At 44.1% G+C, this 26,660-nt stretch overlaps 1 protein-coding gene across 2 annotated transcripts in view; it reads left to right on the top strand.

The window, feature by feature from the left end:
* The window catches only part of LOC139551724 (metal transporter CNNM4-like), a 43,574-nt gene that overhangs the window by 2,880 nt on the left and 14,034 nt on the right, over positions 1-26,660 (top strand). For both annotated transcript variants that reach the window (XM_071363007.1, XM_071363008.1), the window contains exons 2-4: positions 8,699-8,842; positions 19,068-19,205; positions 19,519-19,688. In XM_071363007.1, the coding sequence (XP_071219108.1) occupies positions 8,699-8,842; positions 19,068-19,205; positions 19,519-19,688 (452 nt within the window). The remainder of the gene's footprint in view (positions 1-8,698; positions 8,843-19,067; positions 19,206-19,518; positions 19,689-26,660) is intronic.

Genomic DNA, 26,660 nt, shown 5'->3' with positions numbered 1-26,660 from the left:
ATTCAAGAGCATTTTGTGTCTCAACAGATGGCGGGCACAACACAACTCAGGTGATGTAGCAAAATTGGGTCTAAGCTACAACATATGCAAATATTTAAAAAGTCTGAGTTCATGCGTTTTCAGGTAATTGACATTAAAGGTATAAAAATATATATTTTTTAAATTAAGAAACCCATCTCTCAACCGTTTATCTTTTCCAGTGATGAAGACAAGGATGTGTCATGGTATGGAAAATTGCTTAACTTTGAGCACCTATCTATGGAATGTTTTGGCCTTGGTTCAAAAAGTCACTTTCTAAGCACTTTCACAATGGGCAAATATGTATGGAAGGTTTCATTCAAACCAAAAGGGGTGATGTCAAAAAAAATAGTCCATTCTGTTGTCGTTTAGCTCTTAAGAGTAGAAGGGCCACGCAGGAGAGAGCATTCATTGGGCAAGTGCTGCTATCATCACTCAGCCTTAGGTCTATACAGGGTCTAGGCTGTTGTTGAAACACAAAACGTTAAGAACATTTTCCTAATATTGAGTTGCAACCCCCCCCCACTTTTTCCCTCAGAACAGCCTCAATTCGTCGGGGCATGGACTATCAAGGTGTCGAAAGTGTTCAACAGGGTTGCTGGCCCATGTTGACTTCAATGCTTCCCACAGTTGTGTCAAGTTGGCTGGATGTCCTTTGGGTGGTGGACCATTCTTGATACACACGGGAAACTGTTGAGTGTGAAAAACCCAGCAGCGTTGCAGTTCTTGACACACTCAAACCTGTGCACCTGGCACCTACTACCATACCTCGTTCAAAGGCACTTAAATCTTGTCTTGTCCATTCACCCACTGAATGGCACACATACACAAATCAAGTCTCAATTGTCGCAAGGCTTTAATATCCTTTTTCAACTTGTCTCCTCCCCTTCATCTACACTGATTGAAGTGTATTTACTAAGTGACATCAATAAGGGATCATAGCATTCACCTGGTCAGTCTATGTCATGGAAAGAGCAGGTTTTCTTAATGATTTGTATAGTCAGTGTATATTAACACTTTACACTCTTGGGAATTGGCCTATATGGACAGGACTAAATTGAAATGTTTCTTACATATATTTACTGTACTTTGCCTCATTTCTTAATAACAAAATCTTATTTGTTGGTACTCTGGATACATTCAGTAACATGATAAGAATATTCCTGGTAAACGTGGGGTACAGTTGAAGTCGGAAGTTTACATACACCTTAGCTAAATACATTTAAACTCAGTTTTTCACAATTCCTGACATTTAATCCTAGTAACAATTCCCTGTCTTAGGTCAGTTAGGATCACCTCTTTATTTTAAGAATGTGAAATGTCAGAATAGTAGAGAGTGATTTATTTCACTTTCTTTCATCACATTCCCAGTGGGTCAGACGTTTACATACACTCAGTATTTGGTAGCATTGCCTTTAAATGGTTTATTTTGGGTCGAATGTTTCGGGTAGCCTTCCACAAGCTTCCCACAATAAGTTGGGTGAATTTTGGCCCATTCCTCCTGACAGAGCTGGTGTAGCTGAGTCAGGTTTGTAGGCCTCCTTGCTCGCACACGCTTTTTCAGTGCTGCCCACAGATTTTCTATTGGATTGAGGTCAGGGCTTTGTGATGGCCACTCCAATACCTTGACTTTGTTGTCCTTAAGCCATTTTGCCACAACTTTGGAAGTATGCTTGGGGTCATTTTCCATTTGGAAGACCCATTTGCGACCAAGCTTTAACTTCATTACTGATGTATTGTGATCTTGCTTCAATATATCCACATAATTTTCCTGCCTCGTGATGCCATCTATTTTGTGAAGTGCACCAGTCCCTCCTGCAGCAAAACACCCCCACAACATGATGCTGCCACCCCCGTGCTTCACGGTTGGGATGGTGTTCTTCGGCTTGCAAGCCTCCCCCTTTTTCCTCCAAACATAACGATGGTCATTATGGCCAAACGGTTCTATTTTGTTTCATCAGACCAGAGGACATTTCTCCAGAAAGTACGATCTTTGTCCCCATGTGCAGTTGCAAACTGTAGTCTGGCTTTTTTATGGCGGTTTTGGAGCAGTGGCTTCTTCCTTGCTGTGTGGCCTTTCAGGTTATGTCAATATAGGACTCGTTTTACTGTGGATATAGATACTTTTGTACCTGTTTCCTCCAGCATCTTCACAAGGTCATTCGCTGTTCTGGGATTGATTTGCACTTTTCACACTAAAGTACGTTCATCTCTAGGAGACAGAACGCGTCTCCTTCCTGAGCGGTATGACGGCTGCGTGGTCCCATGGAGTTTATACTTGCGTACTATTGTTTGTACAGATGAACGTGGTACCTTCAGGTGTTTGGAAATTGCTCCCAAGGATGAACCAGACTTGTGGAGGTCTACAATTTTTTTTCTGAGCTCTTGGCTGATTTCTTTTGAATTTCCCATGATGTCAAGCAAAGAGACTCTGAGTTTGAAGGTAGGCCTTGAAATACATCCACAGGTACACCTCCAGTTTGCTCAAATTATGTCAATCAGCCTATCAGAAGCTTCTAAAGCCATGACATCAATTTCTGGAATTTTCCAAGCTGTTTAAAGGCACAGTCAACTTAGTTGTTGTAACTTCTGACCCACTGGAATTGTGATACAGTGAATTATAAGTGAAATAATCTGTCTGTAAACAATTGTTGTAAAAATGACTTGTGTCATGCACAAAGTAGATGTCCTAACCGAGTTGCCAAAACTATAGTTTGTTAACAAGAAATTTGTGAAGTGGTTGAAAAATGAGTTTCATTGACTCCAACCTAAGTGTATGTAAACTTCCGACTTCAACTGTAGGTGCATCAAAAGACAAAACAACGACATGGGTTTGAGTGAGAGGACTAACTGCTGTCTCCCAAGTGGCCACACACCTCTCCAAAGTGGGCACCGTAGTAATTGCAATGCACTTTTATGACTCAAAGAAGAGTCTTGAACTATAAGGTGCTTTTTAGAACTCTCCTAGCTATGTCGTTAAGGAACTAGAGCAAGCAGACTTGTAGTTGTTTTGTTTGGAACACAGCCTCGCATCCCCCCGCCATCTCATCATTTCTGTTGTTTACGCAATCCAAAAAACGGCCTATCATAAATTGCATTCTGGGTCAGGTGGGCATCATTTGAAAGCTTGTGCAAATTTTCTTCTAAATAGACAAACAGACTCATTCTGTTCAGGACAGCCCTGGGTATGATGCCATGTCATCTTGTAACTGTATATCAAACGTTGCCCAATTAGCGGGAGGGATGGGGGCAGCTTCTTGTCACGTGCAGTGCTCAAGTTCAGAATGGTTGTCAGTCAAAACCCACAGCCTGAGCTGTGACACAATTTATTGCATGTTACTGTACAGCCTGTCCATTCCAATTTAGGCCCTTATTTGTGCCCAAATCTGCCATTTTTAACCCATATACGGGTACAAGTGTAAAGGGCTACTGATGTAACGTGTTATCAACATCAAGTCATTTGACATTGAACACTAGAACACTAAATGTTGTGTGGCTAACTAGTCCTATGCCTAGCCGGTTAGCTGACCTAAACAACAGTTTGTGTCATCATGAGTGGGTAAAGAAAGACAGTTGTCACCAGCGGTCATAAATGTTTGGGACAGAGTTATATATAGCCTAGGCCTTATGGCAAAGCGATTCTTAGTAAAGCATCGCTGCCGTTGTTATCCAGCAACACCAGAACGCACCACAGAGAGCAGAACATACTCACTGTACCTTAAAAAGTCTCTTCACTGTGCTTAGACCAGGGTTGTAGCCTACTTATCTGGAATCCAAACTGTTGTGTACTGCAAACTGAGCATATCAATGTGTATTTCAGGCAAGGGATGGACAGCTCTGGTCCTGGAGAGCCACTTTGTCTGCTGGTTGCAGTGTCTGCTGGTTTACATCCTCAAAGTTTAATCCGAGATTGATTTAGACTTGGGAAACCGGGTGTGTGTACTCTCTGGGCGATCAGAGAATTGAATGGATCAGTTGGGAACATGCGAGAAACAGAAACCAGCTGTACTGTCAGTCAGGCAATGTAGCGCTCCGCTATAAAGCAAGCTGCTGGTAACGAAGTGCCAAGACAGCGAAGTACCTCACCCTGGTGCTGTAAGGTTGGGGGTAAAGTATGGGTGAGGGTTAAGAGTAGAGTTAGTGGTTGAAGTAGCCTCGTTTTTGTTGTTAGACAGCATGGTGAGATAGTGGAGGGATATTGATAGTTACAGTCCCGATCCTGACATCACACAAACCGAGATCAAAGATGGCCCGACGCTGACCGAACCTAACAACCGTCACGGCTATATAATCACTGTGACCTCACTCTCCTGACCCAGTGGCGTCTCTACTCTTCTCTTTATTGGCTGGAAGGTGACAGCAGTATTTGAGATTTGAGCAGTGTTGTCAGTGGAATGGGCATTTGTTTTCTTAACTCTGTGATGTTTGTTTGTTAGGTTGACTTTGACAGCCAATCACTTCCCACTTTGTGTTCACCTCCCCGTTAACTGGAGACTGACAATACAATAGGCTGAATATTATACATTATGTGACAGAAATGGTGAAATGCACAGCACAGTGTGTTCCCAACTCTCTAACACTTTGAGAGGAGAAGGGGAATAGTAAACCAAGAGAGTGAGTGGATTACCCCTTCTGTCTTTTTATACCCATCCCCCTTTCTTGTTACGGACTTAGAGCTTAAATAGAGGAAAACTGGGGGAACTGCCAGAGGGAGATGAGATGACTTACTATACAGTGCACTTAACCCCGTTCCGCTAGCCTGACGCCCTCGCCAACAGCCAATAAAATTGCAGGGCGCCAAATACAAATCAACAGAAATCTCATAAATCCAATTTCTCAAACATACAAGTATTAGGCACCATTTTAAAGATAAGATTCTCGTTAATCCAGCCACAGTGTCTGATTTCAAAAATGCTTTACAGCGAAAGCTCCACAAACGATTGTGTTAGGTCACCACCAATTCACAGAAAACCCCAGACATTTTTCCCGCCAAAGAGAGGAGTCACAAAAAGCACAAATAGAGATAAAATTAATCACTAACCTTTTATGATCATCAGATGACACTCATAGGACTTCATGTTACACAATACATGTATGTTTTGTTCGGTAAAGTTCATATTTATATCCAAAAATCTTATTTTACTTTGGCATGTTAGATTCAGTAGTTCTAAAACATGCAATGATATTGCAGAGAGCCACATGAATTCACAGAAATACTCATAATAAATGTTGATGAAAATACAGCTATTATACATGAAACTTTAGATACACTTCTCCTTAATGCAACCGCTGTGTCAGATTTAAAATAAACTTTACGGAAAAAGCATAATCTGAGAACGGCGCTCAGAGCCCAAACCAGCCAGAGAAATATCCGCCATGTTGGGTAGTCAACATTATTCATAAATAGCATTATAAATATTCACTTACCTTTGAAGATCTTTATCAGAATGCACTCCCAGGAATCGCAGTTCCACAATAAATGCTTGTTTTGTTCGATAATGTCCATCATTTATGTCCATTTATGTCCAATAGCTTCTTTTGTTAGGGCGTTTGGTAAACAATCCAAAAGCGCGATCTGGTCCATTCGGACGAAACGTTCAAAAAGTTATATTACAGGTCGAAGAAACTTGTCAAACTAAGTATAGAATCAATCTTTAGGATGTTTTTATCATAAAAGTTCAATAATGTTCCAACCGGAGAATTCCATTGTCTGTAGAAAAGCACTGGAACGAGAGCTACCTCTCAAGTGAAAGCGCATGACTGAGAACGAGGCTGTAGGCAGACCCCTTAGTCAAACAGCTCCCATCCGGCCCCCCTTCACATGAGCAGCCTGAAACCACGTTCTAAAGACGGTTGACATCTAGTGGAAGCCTTAGGAAGTGAAAAATAACCCATATCCCACTGTGTATTCGATAGGGGTGAGTTCAAAAACGACAAACCTCAGATTTCCCACTTCCTGTTTGTATTTTTTCTCAGGTTTTTGCCTGCCATATGAGTTCTGTTATACTCGCAGACATCATTCAAACAGTTTTAGAAACTTCAGAGTGTTTTCTAACCAATACTACTAATAATATGCATATATTAGCATCTGGAACTGAGTAGGGGGCAGTTCACTCTGGGCACGCTATTCATCCAATAGTGAAAATGCTGCCCCCTATCCCAAACAAGTACCCCCAGGGACCAGGCACAGTCTCTCCTCTCAACCTTCAGAAATTCCCCCGACAGTACTGACTGACCGCAGGACTGACTGACTGCCCGCAGTACTGACTGACTGACTGACCGCAGTACTGACTGACTGGCTGACTGACTGACCGCAGTACTGATTGACCGCAGTACTGACTGACTGATTGACCGCAGTACTGACTGACTGACTGATCGCAGTACTGACTGACTGACTGACCGCAGTACTGACTGACTGACTGACCGCAGTATTGACTGACCGCAGTACTGACTGACCGCAGTACCGACTGACTGCAGTACTGACTGACTGACTGACTGCAGTACTGACTGACTGACTGACTGCAGTACTGACTGACTGACTGACTGCAGTACTGACTGACTGACTGACTGCAGTACTGACTGACTGACTGACTGCAGTACTGACTGACTGACTGACTGCAGTACTGACTGACTGACTGACTGCAGTACTGACTGACTGACTGACTGCAGTACTGACTGACTGACTGACTGCAGTACTGACTGACTGACTGACCGCAGGACTGACTGACTGACTGACCGCAGTACTGACTGACTGACTGACTGACTGACTGCAGTACTGACTGACTGACTGCAGTACTGACTGGCTGACTGCAGTACTGACTGACTGACTGCAGTGCTGACTGGCTGACTGCAGTGCTGACTGGCTGACTGCAGTGCTGACTGGCTGACTGCAGTGCTGACTGCAGTGCTGACTGGCTGACTGCAGTGCTGACTGCAGTGCTGACTGGCTGACTGCAGTGCTGACTGACTGACTGCAGTGCTGACTGACTGACTGCAGTGCTGACTGACTGACTGCAGTATTGACTGACTGGCCGCAGTACTGACTGACTGACTGACTGACTGACCGCCCGCAGTACTGACTGACTGACCGCCCGCAGTACTGACTGACTGACTGACTGCAGTACTGACTGGCTGACTGCAGTACTGACTGGCTGACTGCAGTGCTGACTGACTGACTGCAGTGCTGACTGACTGACTGCAGTGCTGACTGACTGACTGCAGTGCTGACTGACTGACTGTAGTATTGACTGACTGACTGACTGCAGTACTGACTGACTGACTGACTGACTGACAGTCAACATTTCTACCACAGGACTGACTCCAGTACTGACTGATCTTGGTCTTGTCACTGTCTCATTGGTATACACTTGGTCTGGTTGTGATCTAGGTCTTGTGGGTTTTAGTACTGACTGACTGACCGCAGTACTGACTGACTGCAGTACTGACTGACTGACTGCTTGATTGATCACAGAACTGACTGACAGACCACAGAACTGACTGACAGACCACAGAACTGACTGACAGACCACAGAACTGACTGACAGACCACAGAACTGACTGACAGACCACAGGACTGACTGACTGACAGCAGGACTGACTGACAGCAGGACTGACTGACTGACAGCAGGATTGACTGACTGACAGCAGGACTGACTGACTGACAGCAGGATTGACTGACTGACAGCAGGACTGACTGACTGACCGCAGCACTGACTGACTGACCGCAGGACTGACTGACTGACCGCAGGACTGACTGACTGACCGCAGGACTGACTGACTGACGGCAGGACTGACTGACTGACTGACCGCAGGACTGACTGACTGACTGACCGCAGGACTGACTGACTGACTGACCGCAGGACTGACTGACTGACTGACCGCAGGACTGACTGACTGACTGACCGCAGGACTGACTGACTGACTGACAGCAGGACTGACTGACTGACTGACAGCAGGACTGACTGACTGACAGCAGGACTGACTGACTGACTGACAGCAGGACTGACTGACTGACTGACAGCAGGACTGACTGACAGCAGGACTGACTGACTGACTGACAGCAGGACTGACTGACTGACTGACAGCAGGACTGACTGACTGACTGACAGCAGGACTGACTGACTGACTGACAGCAGGACTGACTGACTGACAGCAGTACTGACTGACTGACCGCAGCACTGACTGACTGACAGCAGCACTGACTGACTGACCGCAGCACTGACTGACTGACCGCAGGACTGACTGACTGTCCGCAGCACTGACTGACTGTCCGCAGCACTGACTGACTGTCCGCAGCACTGACTGACTGACAGCAGGACTGACAGACTGACAGCAGGACTGACCGACTGACCGCAGTACTGACCGACTGACCGCAGTACTGACCGACTGGCCGCAGTACTGACCGACTGGCCGCAGTACTGACCGACTGGCCGCAGTACTGACCGACTGGCCGCAGTACTGACCGACTGGCCGCAGTACTGACCGGCTGGCCGCAGTACTGACCGGCTGGCCGCAGTACTGACCGGCTGACCGCAGTACTGACTGACAGACCACAGGACTGACTCCAGTACTGACTGATCTTGGTCTTGTCACTGTCTCATTGGTATACACTTGGTCTGGTTGTGATCTAGGTCTTGTGGGTTTTAGTCTTGACTCTAACTCTGGTGTGTTACTCTTCTAGGTAAATCCCACCTGGCCATCGTTCAGAAGGTGAACAACGAGGGGGAGGGGGATCCCTTCTACGAGGTGCTGGGATTGGTCACCTTGGAGGACGTAATCGAGGAGATCATCAAATCAGAGATCCTGGATGAGTCCGACCTTTATAGTGAGTCAAACTACACGTCGACGATGGGTCAATCCAGAGTCCATTTACTTAAACTGTAGTGAACTGTGTGGAGTCTAATGAGTTAAATTGAGCATGGCCATTAGTAAACCCTACTCCTGGAGAACTACCCTCCTGCAGGATTTGGTTCCAATCCTATTCTAACACATCTGATTCTACTAATCAGCTTCTCCTCAGGACCATGATTAGGTCAATGAAGCGTGTAACTGCAGGGCTGTACTTGGTGGCATTTGGGCATGGTATTTGTTTTTATTTAAATGTGTTTTGGGTACATATTCCCATTCAAAATGAATTAAATAGTTAAATAAAGGTTAAAATAATGAATATGTGTAGGGCTAGAGCAAAAGTGTACCTATTCGCTTCCCAGGGGAGCTTTGGCCTCTCCTGCTAAAGATTTGTTTTTTATTGAAAATGTTTTACAATAGTAAATTCACTAGTGTCATGTGTACATGCTGTAACGTTTTTGACTTGAGGTAATTGTTTATAGGTGCCAGGTAGGTCGGCGTGCCAGATAAATTGTATGATTTTTCCTTTTTGTTTGTGAGGGAATGAGTCCCGTCTGGTCTGTCAAATCTATACCAATGCAAAGGACTGGAAAGTCAACTTTTCATTAACCATTAAAAACATTAGAAATAACTTAAAAACAATGAGGCTTCTAATTAGGCTTCTCCAAGCTCTGATGCTGCTGATGGTCATTAGTAGCCTACCAAACTTGCTAACTGCCTGGTACTCAGCACTCTATTGTCCCTCTAATCACTCTGACATTAATGCAAATGTAATCGAAAATCTAATCAAAGACTTCATGAGAGCCCATGAGCTCATGTTGCACAACATTTTTATCGGCTATGCAATTGCCTGAGAAAACAGAGTGATGGCCTCTATTAAAAAGAGGATCCCATCAGCTTTCTATAGGCTAGGCCTACTATATTTATTTCTAAACTTTTCTAATATTAAGCACATTGCTTATCTTTACTACAGGAGTGTAGTCTACCTGGCTGGCATGAAAATGAACCACAGGAAAGTGCATAGATGACATGTATTTTTCCCCCTGCCCCTGTTTTGAGACTGGTGCATGATAATGGTCCATTCTAAATCAAAACAAATTTCATACATATAATATTTAGTATGTGTAAAGACAAGATTAAATCAAGAATTGTCTGATGGGTGACAATATTAGCCTATCGCTTGTGAATTATGAACTCAGCAAAAAAAGAAACGTCCTCTCACTGTCAACTGCGTTTATTTTCAGCAAACTTAACGTGTGTAAATATGTGTATGAACATGACAAGATTCAACAACTGAGACATAAACTGAACAAGTTCCACAGACATGTGACTAACAGAAATGGAATAATGTGTCCCTAAACAAAGGGAGGGTCAAAAATAAAAAATAACTGGTGTGGCCACCAGCTGCATTAAGTACTGCTGTGCATCTCCTCCTCATGGACTGCACCAGATTTGCCAGTTCTTGCTGTGAGATGTTAGCCCACTCTTCCCCCAAGGCACCTGCAAGTTCCCGGACATTTCTGGGGGGAATGACCCTAGCCCTCACCCTCCGATCCAACAGGTCCCAGACGTGCTCAATGGGATTGAGATCTGGGCTCTTCGCTGGCCATGGCAGAACACTGACATTCCTGTCTTGCAGGAAATCACGCACAGAACGAGCAGTATGGCTGTTTGCATTGTCATGCTGGAGTGGCAATGTCATGCTGGAGGGTCATGTCAAGATGAGCCTGCAGGAAGGGTACCACATGAGGGAGGCGGATGTCTTCCCTGTGACAGACAGCGTTGAGATTGCCTGCAATGACAACAAGCTCAGTCCGATGATGCTGTGACACACCGCCCCAGACGGAACCTCCACCTTTAAATCGATCCCGCTCCAGAGTACAGGCCTCGGTGTAACGCTCATTTCTTCGACGATAAACGCAAATCCGACCATCACACCTGGTGAGACAAAAACGCGACTTGTCAGTGAAGAGCACTTTTTGCCAGTCCTGTCTTGTCCAGCGACGGTGGGTTTGTGCCCATAAGCGACGTTGTTGTCGGTGATGTTTAGTGAGGACCTGCCTAACAACAGGCCTACAAGCTCTCAGTCCAGCCTCTCTCAGCCTATTACGGACAGTCTGAGTACTGATGGAGGGGTTCCTTGTGTAACTCGGGCAGTTGTTGTTGCCATCCTGTACCTGTCTCGCAGGTTTGATGTTACACGGAACCCAAACCGGCTGCACGCGTGCGCTACCGTGCATAAATGTATTTTGCCCCCCCACACCAAACGTGATCACGATACGCAGGTTAAAATATTAAAACAAACTCTGAACCAATTACATTAATTTGGGGACAGGTCGAAAAGCATTAAACATGTATGGCAATTTAGCTAGCTAGCTTGCACTTGCTAGCTAATGTTAATTTGTCCTATTTAGCTAGCTTGCTGTTGCTAGATAATTTGTCCTGGGATATAAACATTGAGTTATTTTACCTGAAATGCACAAGGACCTCTACTCCGACAATTAATCCACACATAAAACGGCCAACCGAATCGTTTCTAGTCATCTCTCCTCCTTCCAGGCTTTTTCATCTTTGAACTTATATGGCGATCGCATCTAAACTTTCATTGTATTTCCACGACAACCGGCAACAAAGTTCGTCTTTCAATCACCCACGTGGGTATAACCAATGAGGAGATGGCACGTGGGTACCTGCTTCTATAAACCAATGAGGAGATGGGAGAGGCAGCGCTATCTGCGTCAGAAATAGGAATGAGTTCTATTTTAGTACTTGGCGTCGCAGACGCTCGCGAGCAGTGTGGGTGCAATAATTGAATAACATGGATTTCTAAATGTATTTTGCAACGCTCGCGCACGCGACGTGTCCGGTCTAGTCAGCATGTTAGGATGTGCCGATCCTGTGCAGGTGTTGTTACACGTGGTCTGCCACTGTGAGGACGATCAGCTGTCCGTCCTGTCTCCCTGTAGCACTGTCTTAGGCGTCTCACAGTAAGGACATTGCAATTTATTGCCCTGGCCACATCTGCAGTCCTCATGCTACAAGCATATCTAAGGCACGTTCACGCAGATGAGCAGGGACCCTGGTCGTCTTTCTTTTGGTGTTTTTCAGAGTCAGTAGAAAGGCCTCTATAGTGTCCCAAGTTTTCATAACTGTGACCTTAATTGCCTAAAGTGTCAGTGTCTTAACGACCGTTCCATAGGTGCATGTTCATTAATTGATTATGGTTCATTGAACAAGCATGGGAAACAGTGGTTCAACCATTTACTATTAAGATCTGTGAAGTTATTTGGATTTTTACTAATTATCTGTGAAAGACAGGGTCCTGAAAAAGGGACATTTTCTTTTTTTGCTGAGCTTATGTCATCACTTGTGAATGATGCCCAGCATAAGAAACAATACCTTTTTTTTGTGACTTGTTCGAATCATAGTCGCACACCTCATGTAGCCTAGCCCATAGGCCTATATGTTTTGATAAGGTTTTTATCACAACTAAAGTGGCCAAATAAATTCTTAAAATTAAGCACATTAATCTTCTTTACAAGGCATGTAGAGCCTAACTGGGCTACATAAGCAGCGTGTGAATTTCAAGTTTGGGGAAGATCATTTTCACCATAAAAATGCACATTTATAATAAGAACAATACATGAATAATCATATTTGCGGTCACTTTGATAATGGTGTTTTCCATCATTCTGCGCTAATAATGTGGAGAAATAACCTTCTAGTTTATCATATTTTAAGCTAAATGTTCTGATCTGTTGCGTCATCCTCATTGAGTAAAAAAGTTTTTTTTGATGCTAGTTGTTGTATTAATTTGGGATCTATTGCATCCCACAACTGTCCCAGACTGTTTGGAATATTTATTTCTCGCACAGAATAGAATAGGTCGGTTTTTGTACTATGGGGGATAGTAGATGGACATAGGCTAGTGCTTTTGCTGTTCGTCAGGCATACTCATCTTGTTGGCTGAGACAAAAAGTAAATGTGGACAGTTCTTCCAATAACTTCAATATGCACCCCGGAATTGGATAAGGACGCGCACAGTTGCCTCCCCAATGTTTCTGTCTTCACTTGTAGCCTGTGAAAAAGACCCGATCACGTGATGCAGAGCCATGTGAGTGAGAGGTGCTTCGGCGCATGCAGCACTCAGGGAGAAGGGAACAACGGCCACTGGTCGCAAAAGGCATGGGTTCTTTTAGGGTGCATTACGGCCACACAAAGGGGTTGCCGCCGGAAAATTAGAGGCGTTATTAAGTGCTTGTCAAATTGTGAATGAGAGACTGATGAAGTGTGTACAGCCCTCGCAATAAACAGCTCACGCGTTTCAAGTGACTTTGTTCAAATCATCATTGGAGTGGCATTATGGAGTCTTACAAAATATTAACAATCTAAACACATTGTCCAACGTTTGTAGAACATTAATACCTCTAAATTAAGCATATAGGAGTACCTATTACTTTAACAGCAGAATAGCCGCATGTGTGCACTCCCTCTTCGTTTGGAGAAAATATCCTTTCTATTTTATTCAGCTTTGTTCAATTGTATTGTTCATACTAAAATAATACCAATGGAATTCTAACCAAATCTTGTCTGCTAAATGAACTAGTGTAGCCCATAGTCATATGGCAGAGCCAGATCAGGTTCTAACTTAAGGATAACTAAGAGTATGCTATTCTGTTAATCTGAAATAGACTACATTTTCTTCATATCATGTTTCTTTAGACCTGTCTAAAATAAATAATGGATTTATTGTGAAGGTGTAGGCTACATTAAATGGATTTATTAGACTTTTTAAAATGTATATATTCCAAAGGTCTGCATCAGTGGCTTGTAGGTGTGTGGAAGCCAGGAGATGCTAAATGTGTTTGTTAATTAACGATCAATTACCGTGAGACCGACAGTTATTTGCTTGACAATCACCGGCTGACGAAATTTCGTGACCGCCACAGCCCTACTCAGGCCTAAAAATGTCCAGCCCGGTAAATGAGCAGAGTGAACCCAAATTGTGAACAATTGTCCGTTCACAAAGTGTACCGTAAACCCAGTCTCTACCGCCCCGTAGCACTCATGTCGGTAGCCATGAAGTGCTTTGAAAGGTTGGTCATGGCTCACATCCACACCATCATCCCGGAAACCCTAGACCCACTCCAATTCACATACCGCCCAACAGATCCACAGATCACGCAATCTCAATCACACTCCATACAGCCCTTTTCCACCTGAACAAAAGGAACACCTATGTCAGAATGCTGTTCATTAACTACAGCTCAGCGTTCAACACCATAGTATCCACAAAGCTCATCACTAAGCTAAGGACCCTGGGACTAAACACCTCCCTCTGCAACTGGATCTTGGACTTTCTGACGGGCCGCCCCCAGGTGGTAAGGGTAGGTAACAATACATCTGCCACGCTGATCCTCAACACTGGGGCCCCTCAGGGCTGCGTGCCAAGTCCCCTCCTGTACTCCCTGTTCACCCATGACTGCGTGGCCAAGCACAACTCAAACACCATCATTATGTTTGCTGACGACACAACGGTGGTAGGCCTGATCACCAACAACGACGAGACAGCCTATAGGGAGGAGGTCAGAGACCTGGCCGTGTGGTGCCAGGACAACAACGTCTCCCTCAACGTGAACAAGACAAAGGAGATGATCGTGGACTACAAGAAAAGGAGGGCCGAACACGCCCCCATTCACATCGACGGGGCTGTAGTGGAGCGGGTTGAGAGTTTCAAGTTCCTTGGTGTTCACATCACCAGAAAACTATCATGGTCCAAACACACCAAGAAAGTTGTGAAGTGTGCATGACAATGCCTTTTCCCCCTCAGGAGACTGAAAAGATTTGGCATGGGTCTCCAGATCCTCAAAAAGTTCTACAGCTGCACCATCGAGAGCATCCTGACCGGTTGTATCAGCGCCTGGTATGGCAACTGCTCAGCATCCAACCGTAAGGCGCTACAGAGGGTAGTGCGTACAGCCTGGTACATCACTGGGGCCAAGCTTCCTGCCATCCAGGACTTATATACTAGGTGGTGTCAGAGGAAGGCCCCAAAAATTGTTAGACTTCAGTCAACCAAGTCATAGACTGTTCTCTCTGCTACCACACGGCAAGCTGTGCCAAGTCTAGGTCCAAAAGGCTCCTTAACAGCTTCTACTCCCTAGCCATAAGACTGCTAAACAATTAATAAAATGGGCACCCAGACTATTTGCATTGACCCCCCCCTTTGTTTTTACACTACTGCTACTCGCTGTTTATTATCTATGCATAGTTATTTCACCCCTACCTACATGTACAAATTACCTCGACTAACCTGTACCCCCACACATTGACTCGGTACCGGTACTCCCTGTATATAGCCTAATTATTGTTATTTTATTGTTAATTTTTACTTCAGTTTATTTGGTAACTTTTTTTCTTAAAACTGAATTGTTGGTTAAGGGCTTGTACGCATTTCACGGTAAGGTCAACACCTGTTGTATTCGGGCACATGTGACATACGATTTGATTTGAATCGTACAATCAGAATCTCAAAAACTCTCTCGCCACACAACACTAAAGGTTATCAGAACTACCGGTAGTCTTCATAAACAACTGAACACATAAACAAACACGGTGTAAATGACAATAAAACGAATGAAATACCGGTTGGAGACAGTCGTGATCAGTCAATCGAATCCGCCAAGAACAGGAAGGCCACGGAGAACAACCAAAGATGGGTAGTCCAACGATCTACATTAGTAGATCTGAGCCGTGTTGTTATTGCGACACGATTACAATACAAACTTTTAAATACGTCAAACTTTTAAATACGTCAAACTTTTAAATACAGCAAACAAACCGAGTAAAGGAGCTTCAGAACTGAGGGTTGAACACTTCCTCATTCCCACCACTGTCAGCCATCTTTTGTGCAGCTGACGCTGGCTATTTAATAGGAAATGAAAAGGTAAGCGCCCCATTGGGAGGAGAAGCACTGAGACGGTTAAGACAAATTCAGGGCCGTCAGTGCTAAACATGTTAGTCGGTGCTAAACATGTTAGTCGGTGCTAAACATGTCAGTCAGTGCTAAACATGTCAGTCAGTGCTAAACATGTCAGTCAGTGCTAAACATGTCAGTCAGTGCTAAACATGTTAGTCGGTGCTAAACATGTCAGTCAGTGCTAAACATGTCAGTCAGTGCTAAACATGTCAGTCGGTGCTAAACATGTCAGTCGGTGCTAAACATGTCAGTCGGTGCTAAACATGTTAGTCGGTGCTAAACATGTCAGTCAGTGCTAAACATGTCAGTCAGTGCTAAACATGTCAGTCAGTGCTAAACATGTTAGTCAGTGCTAAACATGTCAGCCAGTGCTAAACATGTCAGTCAGTGCTAAACATGTCAGTCAGTGCTAAACATGTCAGTCAGTGCTAAACATGTCAGTCAGTGCTAAACATGTCAGTCAGTGCTAAACATGTCAGTCAGTGCTAAACATGTCAGTCAGTGCTAAACATGTTAGTCAGTGCTAAACATGTCAGTCAGTGCTAAACATGTTAGTCAGTGCTAAACATGTTAGTCAGTGCTAAACATGTTAGTCAGTGCTAAACATGTTAGTCAGTGCTAAACATGTCAGTCAGTGCTAAACATGTCAGTCAGTGCTAAACATGTTAGTCAGTGCTAAACATGTTAGTCAGTGCTAAACATGTCAGTCAGTGCTAAACATGTTAGTCAGTGCTAAACATGTTAGTCAGTGCTAAACATGTTAGTCAGTGCTAAACATGTCAGTCAGTGCTAAACATGTCAGTCAGTGCTAAACATGTCAGTCAGTGCTAAACATGTCAGTCAGTGCTAAACATGTCAGTCAGTGCTAAACATGTCAGTCAGTGCTAAACATGTCAGTCAGTGCTAAACATGTCAGTCAGTGCTAAACATGTCAGTCGGTGCTAAACATGTTAGTCGGTGCTAAACATGTCAGTCGGTGCTAAACATGTCAGTCGGTGCTAAACATGTCAGTCGGTGCTAAACATGTCAGTCGGTGCTAAACATGTCAGTCGGTGCTAAACATGTCAGTCGGTGCTAAACATGTCAGTCGGTGCTAAACATGTCAGTCGGTGCTAAACATGTCAGTCGGTGCTAAACATGTCAGTCGGTGCTAAACATGTCAGTCGGTGCTAAACATGTCAGTCGGTGCTAAACATGTCAGTCGGTGCTAAACATGTCAGTCGGTGCTAAACATGTCAGTCGGTGCTAAACATGTCAGTCGGTGCTAAACATGTCAGTCGGTGCTAAACATGTCAGTCGGTGCTAAACATGTCAGTCGGTGCTAAACATGTCAGTCGGTGCTAAACATGTCAGTCGGTGCTAAACATGTCAGTCGGTGCTAAACATGTCAGTCGGTGCTAAACATGTCAGTCGGTGCTAAACATGTCAGTCGGTGCTAAACATGTCAGTCGGTGCTAAACATGTCAGTCGGTGCTAAACATGTCAGTCGGTGCTAAACATGTCAGTCGGTGCTAAACATGTCAGTCGGTGCTAAACATGTCAGTCGGTGCTAAACATGTCAGTCGGTGCTAAACATGTCAGTCGGTGCTAAACATGTCAGTCGGTGCTAAACATGTCAGTCGGTGCTAAACATGTCAGTCGGTGCTAAACATGTCAGTCGGTGCTAAACATGTCAGTCGGTGCTAAACATGTCAGTCGGTGCTAAACATGTCAGTCGGTGCTAAACATGTCAGTCGGTGCTAAACATGTCAGTCGGTGCTAAACATGTCAGTCGGTGCTAAACATGTCAGTCGGTGCTAAACATGTCAGTCGGTGCTAAACATGTCAGTCGGTGCTAAACATGTCAGTCGGTGCTAAACATGTCAGTCGGTGCTAAACATGTCAGTCGGTGCTAAACATGTCAGTCGGTGCTAAACATGTCAGTCGGTGCTAAACATGTCAGTCGGTGCTAAACATGTCAGTCGGTGCTAAACATGTCAGTCGGTGCTAAACATGTCAGTCGGTGCTAAACATGTCAGTCGGTGCTAAACATGTCAGTCGGTGCTAAACATGTCAGTCGGTGCTAAACATGTCAGTCGGTGCTAAACATGTCAGTCGGTGCTAAACATGTCAGTCGGTGCTAAACATGTCAGTCGGTGCTAAACATGTCAGTCGGTGCTAAACATGTCAGTCGGTGCTAAACATGTCAGTCAGTGCTAAACATGTCAGTCAGTGCTAAACATGTCAGTCAGTGCTAAACATGTCAGTCAGTGCTAAACATGTCAGTCAGTGCTAAACATGTCAGTCAGTGCTAAACATGTCAGTCAGTGCTAAACATGTCAGTCAGTGCTAAACATGTCAGTCAGTGCTAAACATGTCAGTCAGTGCTAAACATGTCAGTCAGTGCTAAACATGTCAGTCAGTGCTAAACATGTCAGTCGGTGCTAAACATGTCAGTCGGTGCTAAACATGTCAGTCGGTGCTAAACATGTCAGTCGGTGCTAAACATGTCAGTCGGTGCTAAACATGTCAGTCGGTGCTAAACATGTCAGTCGGTGCTAAACATGTCAGTCGGTGCTAAACATGTCAGTCGGTGCTAAACATGTCAGTCGGTGCTAAACATGTCAGTCGGTGCTAAACATGTCAGTCGGTGCTAAACATGTCAGTCGGTGCTAAACATGTCAGTCGGTGCTAAACATGTCAGTCGGTGCTAAACATGTCAGTCGGTGCTAAACATGTCAGTCGGTGCTAAACATGTCAGTCGGTGCTAAACATGTCAGTCGGTGCTAAACATGTCAGTCGGTGCTAAACATGTCAGTCGGTGCTAAACATGTCAGTCGGTGCTAAACATGTCAGTCGGTGCTAAACATGTCAGTCGGTGCTAAACATGTCAGTCGGTGCTAAACATGTCAGTCGGTGCTAAACATGTCAGTCGGTGCTAAACATGTCAGTCGGTGCTAAACATGTCAGTCGGTGCTAAACATGTCAGTCGGTGCTAAACATGTCAGTCGGTGCTAAACATGTCAGTCGGTGCTAAACATGTCAGTCGGTGCTAAACATGTCAGTCGGTGCTAAACATGTCAGTCGGTGCTAAACATGTCAGTCAGTGCTAAACATGTCAGTCAGTGCTAAACATGTCAGTCAGTGCTAAACATGTCAGTCAGTGCTAAACATGTCAGTCAGTGCTAAACATGTCAGTCAGTGCTAAACATGTCACTTGCCGTTTTCCCTCTCCTCTCTCCAGCTGACAATAGGAACAGGAAGAAGGTGGACCCGAACAAGAGGACGCGTGACTTCTCTGCGTTTAAACACACGGAGAACGAGTGCAAGGTGAAGATCTCTCCCCAGTTGATGCTGGCTGCGCATCGCTTCCTGGCTACAGGTGAGTGGACTATCATAAGCACGTATGAGCCGTCCTAATGACTTATAATACATTTTATAGTAAAGGGTCTCTCTCAATCAATGAAAGTAGCTATTTGTATCAACAGAACAGCTGGTATTTAGTCTGGATGATAATGGGGTTAGACATAATTCTCATACACAAGTTTTATGATGCATTTTAACCGCATCTTAATGCATTATACACCCTTTAAGTGTAACCGATCTGTCTGAATTGAAGGCGCTGTCTGTAAGTCTGATTTCCGGGTGTGTCTCTCTCCCCATTCAACCCTCACCCCCTCTCTCCTTTCCAACAGAGGTGAGTCTGTTCAGTCCCTGTCAGGTCACTGAGAAGGTGTTACTGAGGATCCTGAGGCACCCTGATGTCATCCAGGAGATCAAATTCAATGACAGCGACAAGCGATCCGCTCTACACTACATCTACCAGAGAGGCAAACCTGTCGACTACTTCATACTCATACTGCAGGTACCCAGTACTCTATCTCTCTTGCTCTCTCTTGCTCTCTCTTGCTCTCTCTTGCTCTCTCTTGCTCTCTCTTGCTCTCTCTTGCTCTCTCTCGCTCTCTCTCGCTCTCTCTCGCTCTCTCTCGCTCTCTCACACACCTCTGCATAGAGGCAAACGTATATCGACTACTTCATACTCATACTGCAGGTACCCAGTTCTCTCTTGCTCTCTCTTGCTCTCTCTTGCTCTCTCTTGCTCTCTCTCGCTCTCTCACACACCTCTGCATAGAGGCAAACGTATATCGACTACTTCATACTCATACTGCAGGTACCCAGTTCTCTCTTGCTCTCTCTTGCTCTCTCTTGCTCTCTCTTGCTCTCTCTTGCTCTCTCTTGCTCTCTCTCTCTCGCTCTCTCTCTCACTCTCTCTCTCGCTCTCTCTCGCTCTCTCTCTCGCTCTCTCTCGCTCTCTCTCTCGCTCTCTCGCTCTCTCTCTCGCTCTCTCGCTCTCTCTCTCGCTCTTTCTCTCTCGCTCTTTCTCTCTCGCTCATTCTCTTTCGCTCTTTCTCTCTCGCTCTTTCTCTTTCGCTCTTTCTCTCTCGCTCTTTCTCTCTCGCTCTCTCTTGCTCTCTCTCGCTCTTTCTCTCTCGCTCTTTCTCTCTCGCTCTCTCACACACCTCTACATCTAGCATAGAGGTAAACGTATATCGACTACTTCGTACTCATACTGCAGGTAACCAGTACTCTATCTCTCTTGCTCTCTCTCGCTCGCTCTTGCTCTCTCTTGCTCTTGCTCTCTCTCTCTCACACACCTCTACATCTAGCATAGAGGCAAACGTATATCGACTACTTTGTACTCATACTGCAGGTACACTCACACGCGTGCAAAAGCACACACGCACTTAAACTGCAATACCACATTGTGGCATCTATCCTATTCTTGCAGGTTTTATTTATTTTATTTTTTATTTCTTTATTTAACAAGGCATGGTAGAGAGGTAGACTGCTCACTTACAGCTTTAAACACACGCAATCTGTCTGAAATCTGACTTGCCTACTACTTAATAAAACTGCATACTCTTGACTAATCGTACTACATACTATTTAGAACATACTGTTTAGTCAAATCGAATGCAGTAAGTAACAAATATCAACATACTACTCAGCCGTACTGAGAATTCATCATCTAATGCGGAATTGCATTGATTCCTGCCATTCGTTCATTCTGGTAAAGCTCGTCACCATATCTGATTATCAGCTGTTGTCAAACACACGGGTCTCAAGGCGATTCTCTTCCTCAGTAGTGTGCAGCAAATTCTACTAGATGACAAGCCAAAATGTATGAAATCCTTGCATTTGAAGCCTAAAACATTTTTTAAATTTCACGTACTCTAAAGTACGTTCTATTTTCGCATGCCCAAAATCTCTACTGTTTAGAACGCAAGTACGGGTATTCAGACACAGCCACAGACTTCTTGACTGTGAATTAGGCTCAACTGTGTGGTTCCTTTGGTGTGACTCGGCCTACTGGCTTTAGCTGTTGGAGTGTACAGCACAATGTACAGAGCCTCGTGAAAGTCTACACACCCCTTGTTGTACAGTGTTCAGATTTTTCTAAAAGGGATTCATTTGGATTTTTTTTTTGTACAGATCTACTCCACATAATTCAAAGTGAAAAAGTTAGAAAAAATTATGAATTAAAAATAAGATAAGAAGATGTCTTGATTGCATATGTCTTCACACCCCAGAGTTAATATTTGGTAGAAGCATCTTTAGCTGCCTTTTAACTCTTACAGCAACCTATGTCATTAGTTTTTGACAAAATTGCCCAAGCTCAGTCAGTTTTTTTAAGCAAATTTTAAGTGCTTACAGGTGTGTGTGTATGTGTGTGTCAAGTGACCTTGTGTGACGCTTAGCTGTGGTGCAGACCTGCCCTTCACTAATTGATCCCTTTATGTAAGGAGAAACCGAAAGAGGGAAGAGGAGGGGAGAGGGAGGATTGGAAAGGGGAGGAAAATACAGTTGAAGTCGGAAGTTTATATACACTTAGGTTATTAAAACTAGGTTTTCAACCACTCCACAAATTTCTTGTTAGCAAACTATAGTTTTGGCAAGTCGGTTAGGACATCTACTTTGTGCATGACACAAGTAATACATTTTTCCAACAATTGTTTACGGACAGATTATTTCACTTATTTCACGGTATCACAATTCCAGTGGGTCAGAAGTTTACATGCATTAAGTTGACTGTGCCTTTAACCAGCTTGGAAAATTCCAGAAAATTATGTCATGGCTTTAGAAGCTTCTGATAGGCTAATTGACATAATTTGAGTCAATTGAAGGTGTACCTGTGGATGTATTTCAAGGCCTACCTTCAAACTCAGTGCTCTTTGCTTGACATAATGGGAAAATCAAACTAAATCAGCCTCCAAAAATTGTAGACCTCCACAAGTCTGGTTCATCCTTGGGAGCAATTTTCAAATGCCTGAAGGTACCACGTTCATCTGTACAAACAATAGTACGCAAGTATAAACACCATGGGACCACGCAGCCGTCATACCGCTCAGGAAAGAGACGCTTTCTGTCTCCTAGAGATGAACGCACTTTGATGCGAAAAGTGCAAATCAATCCCAGAACAACAGCAAAGGACCTTGTGAAGATGCTGGAGGAAACAAGTACAAAAGTATCTATATCCACAGTAAAACGAGTCCTATATCGAGAGAACCTGAAAGGCCTCTCAGCAAGGAAGAAGCCACTGCTCTAAACCTCCATAAAAAATCCAGACTACTTGCAACTGCACATGGGGACAAAGATCATACTTTTTGGATAAATGTCCTCTGGTCTGATGAAACAAAAAAAATAACTGTTTGGCCATAATGATCATTGTTATGTTTGGAGGAAAAAGGGGGAGGCTTGTAAGCCAAAGAACACCATCCCAACCGTGAAGCACGGGGGTGGCAGCATCATGTTGTGGAAGTGTTTTGCTGCAGGAGGGACTGGTGCACTTCACAAAATAGATGGTATCATGAGGTAGGAAAATGATGTGGATATATTGAAGCAACATCTCCAGACATCAGTCAGGAAGTTAAAGCTTGGTCACAAATGGGTCTTCCAAATGGACAATGACCCCAAGCGTACTTCCAAAGTTATGGCAAAATGGCTTAAGGACAACAAAGTCAAGGTATTGGAATGGCCATCACAAAGCCCTGACCTCAATCCAATAGAATATTTGTGGGCAGCACTGAAAAAGTGTGTGCGATCAAGGAGGCCTACAAACCTGACTCAGTTACACCAGCTCTGTCAGGAGGAATGGGCCAAAATTCACCCAACTTATTGTGGGAAGCTTGTGGAAGGCTACCTGAAACATTTGACCCAAATTAAACAATTTAGAGGCAATGCTACCAAGTACTAATTGAGTGTATGTAAACTTCTGACCCACTGGGAATGTGATGAAAGAAATAAAAGCTGAAATAAATAATTATCTCTACTATTATTCTAACATTTCACATTCTTAAAATAAAGCGGTGATCCTAACTGACCTAATAACAGGGAATTTTTACTAGGATTAAATGTCAGGAATTGTGAACAACTGAGTTTAATGTATTTGGCTAAGGTGTATGTAAACCTCCGACCTCAACTGTAGAATGGTGAGTGAGTGACTCTTTAACATCATTCTCATTCAGACAAGAATCACATCCCTGTTTAAGTCAGCGCTATGCTGCATCAGGCACACACGCATCAGTCCACTCTGACTGCGGACCGTAAAAGCCTGCAGTGTTTAGACTAGTATGTTTGCCTAGCCCACAGACACACTGCCTCACAGAGCACATCATTAAATCATAGCCTGGAGTTCCGCTCCCTTAATGGCGCTCGGGCAAAGGTTAACCCTCCCCTCACACACACACACACACACTACCCCATGCTGATTCACTGCGGGGATTACCCAGATCACCCTGGGGAAGAGATCGGGGCGATGAGTCTTAAACGGCCCTGGGTAATCAGTCATTTCAGCACGGCTGTCAGTGTGTGTAATTGTGCAAGGTTTTAATCTCTTCTGAGAAAGGGCAAGGCACTACAAGTGTACATACCATAGCCTACCACAATACACACAGACGATACATCAACACAACACATAGACCAGGGGTATTCAGGTGCTATTAATTGTTTACAAAGCCCTCTCTCCGCTGACACTCAAATAGCTGCCGACGTTATTCGTGACCTTGTATCCCAGGCTGAGACAGAGTCACCTGAAGCAGTGAAGCTAATCACAGGGAACTTTAACCATCATATCAGCAATATGTTACACGTCCGACCTGAAATGAAGCCTGTCTGGACCTCCGTTATGGTAACATCCCAGGTGCGTATTTTTCCATGGCGCTACCCAGTCTTGGGGTTTCAGATCATAACGTGGTTCAGCTCATCCCAGCTAATGAAGCCCTCCAGGACTGTTTTGAGTCCACTGACTGGGCGGTCCTGGCGGACAGAACCAATGACCTGGAAGAGGCAGCGCATACCGTCTCGGAGGGCATCCGTTTCTGTGAGGATCTCGTTATTTCTAAAAAAAGAAAGTCAACATCTTCCCCAATAATAACCCGTGGGTAACTCAGGAATTAAAAGAGCTCCTCAACCAGAAAACCAGAAAGTGTTTAAATCAGTGCAAGGCAGCATACAAAGACAAATTAGAAAACCTTTTCAAGGACAGTAGGAAAGGCTGGCAAGGGCATCACAGGCTACAAACCAATGAGACATTGTGTGACCATCGAAATGACCTTGCTTTTGCAATTGATTTGAACAGTTTCTATTGTAGGTTTGACATGTGATTTTGCATCGCAGCAGAAAATGGCCTTGGACAGTATAGACAGCATACCAGTTGATATACACATCTCTCTGAATGACGTCAAGCAATACTTTCAACGTGTCAAGCAAACTAAAATGATATGGTCCAAAAAGCATCAGCAGCCAGGCAGTTCAGGCATGCGCAGACCAGCTCGCATTACCATTCCAGAAGCTGTTCCAGCTGTCACTGAACTGGGATAATTCCAGTCTTATGGAAAAAGTCTACTGATTTGTCCCAATACCTGAAAAGAACGAAAAGATCTGTACCTAATGAATTGTTTTGAAAAAGTAATTGAAAAACAAATTCTCTCTGGTCTCCCTTCCCAATTAGAACCAAATGAATTTGCCTACCGTGGGTGTTGATAATGGGTTACTGGTCAAGCTGAAGAATATCTACGAACATTTAGAAAAGGCAAATAGCCTAGTGAAATTGTGTTCATTGACTTCAGTAGTGCGTTTAACACCATCCAACCCCACCTACTGGTGGATAATCTGGTGAATTTGGGTGTCCGCTCTCTACTGATCAACTGGGTTAACATTTTCCTTGAATAGTTTCCTTGAAATCAACGTTAAGAAAACGAAAGAGATGGAAATGGATTTCAGAAGGAACAAAACTCCGCCACCTCCTACGAAGATCAATGGGGAATCAGCTGATTTAGAGTGACCACATATAAGTACCTGGGGATCCAAATAGACAAACTGAAATGCAAGGACTGTGCCTTTGCAAAGATCAAGAAATTGCAACCGATAATGTTTTTCGACGCAAACCGAACCGTTTTAATGTCGAACCGCCATATCTTCCAAATGTTCTGTAAATCTGTCCTCCAGAGTGTGCTGTCCTTTGGTCTGATATGCATGTTTGGAAACAAGACCAAGTCAAGCTTCAGCGCTTGATTAAGACAGCGGGAAGGATAATTGGTATAGATCAAGAATCAGTCATCAATCTGTACACAAACCTCCTAAAACTTGAAAGCATTTTACAGGACAGATCCCCTTCACTGAAAACTCAGCCACAGCAGCAGCCGGACAAGGGGAAAGAGGCTTCTTAAAAAGACAATCAAAACCGATAGATATGGGGACTTTTTATTCCAACAGCCATTACGTTATAATAGTCTGTCGATCCCTCGAGTATACAGCATATTGCACTTTCACTTTTAAATGTGTACCTATGGCACTTTCAAATAATTCTGTTGTGTGGTTTCTGTGTTTTCGTGTTTTATGTACCGTCTTTTTAAGCAGATGGGATAATAAAGTTGACCTGAATCTGAAGTATTTGAGAAGGTCCAGTCACACTCTTCCTCGGTGGCAAAGGTCCGGATGGATAATGTAATTTATCGGTGTAGTAACAAACCTCCACCTCGCATCCCATGCGACCCCAAACTGTTCTCAGCCAACAAGAGGGGTGTGAACATTTTGTAGTTTTAAAGCTTATTTCCTGCAATTTTTGACATTTAGCATGCGGCAGAGATTTGTTTTTGCTGTTTTAAAGCAATTTTTTTGCAATTCTACACATTCTTCCATGTCTTATGTGTGTTTATGATACCAGGGGACGAAGCCCGACCGTGTGTAAATAAAATAAAAAAATGTTCTGTGTGTTTTGTTGATGATACCCAAGGTGACACTGTGCAGATACAGGTACAGCAACATGAGCACAGTTGCTCTCGTTTCACCATTCAGGAAGGTGTGTGTGCACGGTTGTGTGTGTGTGTGTCATCTGTTGGGAGTCATTGGGATGTGTTTTGCCAGGGCACATTGACATTAGACCGTGTGTGTGTGTGTGTGTGTGAGACACTGGAACCTCAGCATGCACACCTGCACTGTGATATAATATTGATGAGACCGCCAGGGTTCTCTTTTACCTCAGTAGGTTGGCTCAGTCATAGAAACGTAGCAGATAGATCAGACAACATTAGCAGTAGAAATAGAATCAGAATAATCCTGGTCTGATGCTCAGGCTTAACTTGACGACTGCATAAATCGTGCGTTGATGTCAATGGAGTTAGGATTCGGGCCTTTGTGGATAGATCAGTGCTAACACAGGATACTTTAAAAAGTAGAATGTAGAAACATAGTAGATAGAAGAGACAACACCACTGAAGCAGTAGAAACGCTGCGTCTCTGTATGTTCACTTTGTCCGACTGAGATCTGTATGTCAAT

Source organism: Salvelinus alpinus, chromosome 24 (assembly GCF_045679555.1).
Source record: "Salvelinus alpinus chromosome 24, SLU_Salpinus.1, whole genome shotgun sequence".
NCBI lineage: Eukaryota > Metazoa > Chordata > Actinopteri > Salmoniformes > Salmonidae > Salvelinus > Salvelinus alpinus.
The sequence above is the reverse complement of the archived record's forward strand: the minus strand, read 5'-3'. Positions and strand labels throughout refer to the sequence as shown.